The following is a 6,154-nucleotide window of genomic DNA, read 5'->3' on the forward strand; positions in this document are numbered from 1 at the left end:
GGTTAAGTGACTCATCCTGCTGGGAATCCTGAATAAATGACAGCGAAGGGGTGAACACCAGCAGAGGAGGCGGGGCAAAGTAGAGGAGACGCCACATGCAGGTGTTCGATATTCAGAAAAACACGGCAAAAAGTTGTCAAATGTCTTGTGTGTTTGTTGCTTTAGAAAAGATCATGCTTTAAATCAAAATGCATGAGCATCAACAATGTAACCAGCAAAACGTCGCCTAAAGTGACCCAGAGCAATCTACCCAGCTCTATTCCTGAATGCCCTGTGCATGTTTGAGCTCATGCATGTTCATGCACACAACAAGGGGTAACGGACAGAGAGAGGGGAGATTGGGGGGTAAAGGAGGCAACGGAAGATAGAAGGTGAATAAATCTGGCACTCTCCAGAATCACAGACTCCATCTTTAAGAGCAAAGGACTTTTATTATTTAAGTGAGTGTCAAAGACGTCCAGATACTCAAAAAATATATAAACTTGCACTGTAGAAATAGCATTCTCATTATTGCTGCCTTGAGTAGAAATCATTTCAAGCACTTGTGAACCAATAAGAAGCAAGGGCATCATTTCCTAGGATTGTTCTGCATTTTTCTTATCCCTGATTTAGTTGTTTCTCAAATAACAGTACTGCACGGCTGCAACCTCAAGCATCTAATCGTACAAGTCAGTTTTTCTAATCTAATCTAACTTTGAAGCTGGACCAAGAACTAAAAAGAGCTGTCCAGGTTTATGGTGTGTGATGTTTTGGTGCGTATCAACAGTTGGTGGGTAAACAGAGGTCGCAGTAACCTGCTCAGGGTTGTAGTCCGGTTAGTTCAGGCCACCATGTTTGCAGTTTTCTAGCTGTCAGAGGAAAGTGTGGAACACGCGAATCTTCAGACTCTTGGTCCGAGGAACGTTCCTCGTGGAGAACTTGATCACCTTGTACAAATTTGAGCAGCTTCCCAAACCGGGGAAGGGGAACCAGCGAGCGGTCCTTTTGTTCCCGTGAAGGTTCCAGAAGGAGGAGGAGCAGCGCTGGAACACCTCGATGTTGACGGCGTACTGACCCGGTCCCCACTGACAGACCCGAACCAGAGTCACGGAGGAGACAAAACCGCAGGTGTGAGGAGAAACGCCGTGGAACACCGACTCCTCCGGCCTCACCGACACTCCCCGCTCCCACACCATCCCGGCCTCCTCTGCCACTCCCACGCCGCTGAGGTTGCAGAGGGCCTGCAGGCACACTTCCTCCAGGGCCTCCTTATCTGGAAATCGAAGCAGGATGGCAACGAGGCGAGGCACGGCGCCTCGACGCAGCAGCAGCTCCTGCTGCTTTGCTGAAGGGGACAGAGCATATTGCATTTGAAAAAAATTCATGCCATCAACTTTATTGGGATAATTAACATTTATAAATCTCACTGGAGTGGAAAAGGAGGAGAACAAATTAGGCCAAGATGACAAGTAGCCTCCTGTCTCAGAGGTTCTCTTCACCAGTTTTTCCTAATCAGATATTTTACATAAACCAAATTCAACTTATTTTCTATACTTTTTATTGCATGTTTTACCAAAACATTAAAAATACTGGAAGTGATTTCTAATCCGTCTGCTGATGTTACCTTTAGCCTTGTTTTGCAAAGAGAAACAACATCCTTCTCTCCTCCTCTTTGCTATTTTGCTGCCTAATGTGATGCAGCACATTGCCTTAACAGAGGTTTCAGATCTTCTAATGGTTTTTATGTAATGATATGACACAACAGCTACATCATCAGCGGTATCTCTGACTTACAGCTGTCATACGACATGCGTGAGATGGCCCTCGCAGCATGAAACAGCAGATCCTGGTCGGTACTGGTCAACACCGACAGCAGAGCCGAAACCAGACCGGAGTCACCAAAACCTTTACGGATCACAGCTGAGAGGAAACACAAAGTGCCAGTTGACTAAGAACTCTTGAAGCAGCACAGAGGTGTGAAAGCGTCAGATTACAGCAAACAAACAGCAGATACTTAATCGTGTGCGCTTAATAAATAAAGCAAGAAAGCCGTGTATCCGTATAAATAACTTACATTCCTTGGCGAGCTCAGCCACCAGCTTTGCAGTCAGCAGACCCAGAGGCCCTCTGCTCCTCAGCGACAGGGCCAGGATTGGCAGCACCCCACTGATCACTACCTGCTCAGCAGCACCTTTTTCTGGGCACAAATGGAATTACATATGTAGAATTCACAGTCATGACGTTACTATTTGGCATAACATGTTAGAATCACTAGACTCAAGGTCGACTTTAGCCTCGAAGAGATGTGGCTGCATAGAACATACATGTATGAAAGTGTCGTGTACCTTTTAATCTTTGAGCAGAATTAACAGAAATAAAGTCTGTTTCAGCTGCACTGTCCACATGATCTCTCTGACCTGTCTTCACCTGTCCTGTCTTTTCATCCCCCTGCTGCTCTGCCGCTAAGTGACACAAATGCAGCTTAACATCTGCTCACGACAGTCGAAGGCTATCGGCTCCCATCCCTCATCGATGAGGACATGCTACAGGTTTAATCATTCAGATTGCAGGGTTGATATGATGAAGGCATGCTGTCTTCTATGGGAACTCACAATGTCAAAAAAAAAGGGCATCAAATAAAAAAACATACCATAAAATAAAAAAATGAAAAACTACTCAATATACCATATTACACCTTGTAGCTCACTACAGACAAGATCTACCCTTCTGGCCCACACTGTGCCAAACAAACGACCCATTTATTGTCCTGATTTGGCACATATGAGGCCCATAAGATGCTTGACATCTGGCCCATTTAGGATGACGTCCTCTGGTGCTACTTTTGTTCGGGTCTGGTCCAAAACATGCCCAACACATGTCCTATGGAAGGTGAGCATATGGGAAAGTTATGTGGCCTAGATTTGGCCCACAACACACATGACAAGTGGGGAAGGTGGTCATGTGGCAGAATGAGGGTGGGCGACTCAACGGCGTCATTCGAAGCCCAATGTGGGCCAAACGTTCGCAGCTATCTGGGATAACAAGCTGATATATTCCATGCTGTCTTGCATAGTGATGCAGCTGAACCCTATGGGACCGCAAGACCTAAAATAACCTCCAGTCAGAAATGAGATGTCACAGTGTTCAAGAGTGAAGCTAAATGACTCACTCTTCTCCTTAATGGTGGTCAGCACCGTGTTCAGATGGGGTTTCAGTTCATCCTCAATCAGCTCCACGCCGAGGACTCTGATGGCGCCCAGTGCAAGGTTCAAGTTATCTGTGGGGACATAAAGGAAAATGGAGACATCAAGAGTCATAAAATGAAAGGCCATTCGGTGTGGTTGCATGGGAAGTATGAAAGTCATTACAGCTGGGTGAGACAGACGTTCTGCTCATAAAACAAGGTGCCGAATGTGGCAGAACGTACCGATGACAAAGTGCTGGTGCTATAAAAGCAGAATAACTGAGTCTCCATTAGAATTGGTTTATATCCAAATGAGCAGTACTTTTTTTAAAAGAGCCATACCAGCTGAATGTACATAACTAGCATTGGACAAAAAATACAAGTGAGGCTGGTGAAAACGTCATATTTTGCAGGTTTCTGGTCAATTAAAATTTGACTTGATCACAGCTTTTTAAGTGAAAAGTTAAGAGTCACCAAAGGGGGACATTTGAATCTTTCCAGTCTATTTGAAAACTATTGAGACATTAGCCTGAAAGCTACAAAACAGGCCTTTTCAAGTCCAGTCAGATATTCTCATTGGACTCTGACTTGACCTCCAGATCATTCAACCTGTTGTCTTCTAATCATCTCTGTGGAACTTTGGCTGTTATCTTCAGGTCATTGTCTTGCTGGAAAACAAATCTTCTCCCAAGTTGCAGTTCTCTTATCACATCAGGTTGTCCTCCAGGATCTCCCTTGACTTTGCTGCATTTATTTTACCCTCTGCCTATACAAGCCTTGCAGGGCCTTTATGATGCTGCCACCACCATGCTTCACAGTGGGGATGCTGTGTTTGCCAGGCATAGCGTCCAGTTTTGGACGCAATTTTGGTCTCATCGGGCCAAAGAACCTTCTCCCAGTTGTTTTGGGCCATTGCACCTGCTTTCCAGTGAACTCTACTGTGGATTTAGTGTGAGCCTTGTTCATCAGTGGCTTTCTCTTTGCCACTCTCCCATCAAGCTTTGACTGGTGAAGAACCAGACTTGTCGTATTCACATTTTTGTTCATGTTGATCTCATGGTGACAGGAAAAATTAGGCAGGCACTGATGCCAGTATTCTCTTGGAGGTATGAACATCTGTTCAACATTCAGGGAAATTCACACAACAGTTGTTTGGAAATTGGTAAATTGACACCCAGGGTTGGCTACAATCATCAGGATACAACCATTCATAGATTTATGATGGTAGACCTGGACAGATAGTTGACCATGAGGAGTTTTAGCTCCATTTGACAAAAGATATATTGGATTAGAAGCACATACTCCACCTTTGATGGCGTTCTTGCCCAAATCAAACCCCACTTTAGAAATGGGATACATAACATTGATGGCTTTTACTTTGTAACTCTAGTGGAAAATTAATTAAAAGCTGCGTGAGTCCCAGACAGCAGGAACAAGAGAGCTTCACGAGCAGATGTCTGCAAGCTGCCATCTACAACAGTTTCACGCTATTTACTACCAGCTTCACGTTAAGTCCTTTGGTTAAGGACACTTCAACAGTAAACACTGTTTTCCTGCTTGGTTTCGCAGCTGGTCTGTGCAAATACAAAACTCTTCAGCTGCCAGCCCAGTTCTTCTTGGAGTGGTCCTCCAGTTAACCTACAGAGACCAGAGACATGATTGACTAGCATGGTCACTGTTTTCCTAATGATCACCTCAGCAACTGCATACAGAACCAGAATTCTGTGGTTGGGCAGGTTTCAACCAACCTACAACAAACCACATGCAACTGTGCTGCTGCGTTTGATAGATTTTATTATATTTATCCAAGCCACAGGTTTTGACTCATTTCCATCTGATTTAAAAATGAACTACAGACAGACTCTGGAAACTTGCTTGAATTCATTGAAGTTAGAAAGGCACCACCCAACATACATCTGACAGTTAGAGTAGGTACACAACTCAACAACAAAACTGCATTTAGGGAAAGAATTACAGTTGTCTGTAGTACTAGAAGCTTGTCTCGGACATTTCCGTCATTTTATTTGCAGTAGTCCTCACCATACTCCTAGTAGTCGACTCCTCCGTCTCCGTTGCTATGGTTGCTCTTCACTTTAGCTTTGTTGAACCAGTCATTGCCAGGTAGCGTAAAACGCATCGCACCTGGTGCACAAATGTGGGAATGTCGCCATGGAGACCAGATTAAAAACTCCTAGAGAGAGGTTTACCTGGAGCAGAGAGACTTAATCAGCATCGCGTGAAGCTTTTTGGCAAGAGCCTGAATGTGATGTTCTTTTATATGTAAAAGTTGCCCACTCAGGGTTTAAACTTCATTACTGCGCAACTTGCATTAGAACTGAGATAATGGGTTTTACTGTTGTGTGGAATATAACCAGAAACAACTGATGCACTAAAAGAACTGTCAAGCTTTAATCATTCTCAGAAAAAGCAAGCATGTGTGTGGATCTTTAAGGATTCATGGAAAGATCACCGGTTTGAATCTCTTCACTTGTTAAAGGTAAAGATAAAACTCCTTGAATCCTAGTTGTGAGCATCAAAAACTGCAACTGAGGCTGCTTTCCAACCAATCAGCTAACCTTTACCTTGTCCAATTAAGCTGTGGCCAAGGACTCTGTTCACACCATATGTGTGAACGTAACGCATGGAACAGTGTGTAACGTATGGAAGCCAAAATCCCACATCTCCTCATAATTAACTTTGGACCATCCATCATGATGTGGTTCCACTCACCGTTCGGCGTGAAGGGCTGCAGCTCGCTGGACCTGTGTTTATCCCCGTGGGAACGTGCATATTTGTGTGTGAGTGGCACATTGGGGTGCCCCATCCTGCTGGCTCCCGCCGTCTCTGCGCTGCCCTCGGTGAACCTTTCTCAGGTTGACATCTCACAAAACACACGGTGCGTTTTTTGGAGCTGCTCGTCTTTTTTTTTCCTTTTGGTGCTGCTCTTTGGAGTCATTAGCTGCTGCCTTGAGAACACCTACTCCAACCTCC

The 6,154-nt window shown here is 44.7% G+C and overlaps 1 protein-coding gene across 1 annotated transcript; it reads right to left on the reverse strand.

Moving 5' to 3' along the window:
- Positions 1 to 411: 411 nt before the first annotated feature.
- Positions 412 to 5,987, reverse strand: LOC103352816 (uncharacterized). Its single transcript, XM_008275478.1, has 5 exons — positions 5,894 to 5,987; positions 3,149 to 3,256; positions 2,054 to 2,176; positions 1,774 to 1,899; positions 412 to 1,324 (listed from the first exon to the last, which is right to left on the reverse strand). The coding sequence occupies exons 1-5, from the start codon at positions 5,985 to 5,987 to the stop codon at positions 852 to 854; spliced, it is 924 nt and encodes a 307-aa protein (XP_008273700.1). The 3' UTR covers positions 412 to 851.
- Between the last annotated feature and the right edge of the window lie 167 nt (positions 5,988 to 6,154).

Source organism: Stegastes partitus, unplaced genomic scaffold (assembly GCF_000690725.1).
Source record: "Stegastes partitus isolate 25-593 unplaced genomic scaffold, Stegastes_partitus-1.0.2 Scaffold52, whole genome shotgun sequence".
Classification (NCBI taxonomy): Eukaryota; Metazoa; Chordata; class Actinopteri; family Pomacentridae; genus Stegastes; species Stegastes partitus.

Bases quoted from the DNA above. Each gene is read 5' to 3' on its own strand.
- LOC103352816 (XM_008275478.1), bottom strand. From the start codon at position 5,987: ATGGGGCACCCCAATGTGCCACTCACACACAAATATGCACGTTCCCAC. The intron at 3,257-5,893 runs GTGAGTGGAACC...ATGTCCCCACAG, and splicing joins GCAGCCCTTCACGCCGAACG to ATAACTTGAACCTTGCACTG. The intron at 2,177-3,148 runs GTGAGTCATTTA...ATTTGTGCCCAG, and splicing joins GACCACCATTAAGGAGAAGA to AAAAAGGTGCTGCTGAGCAG.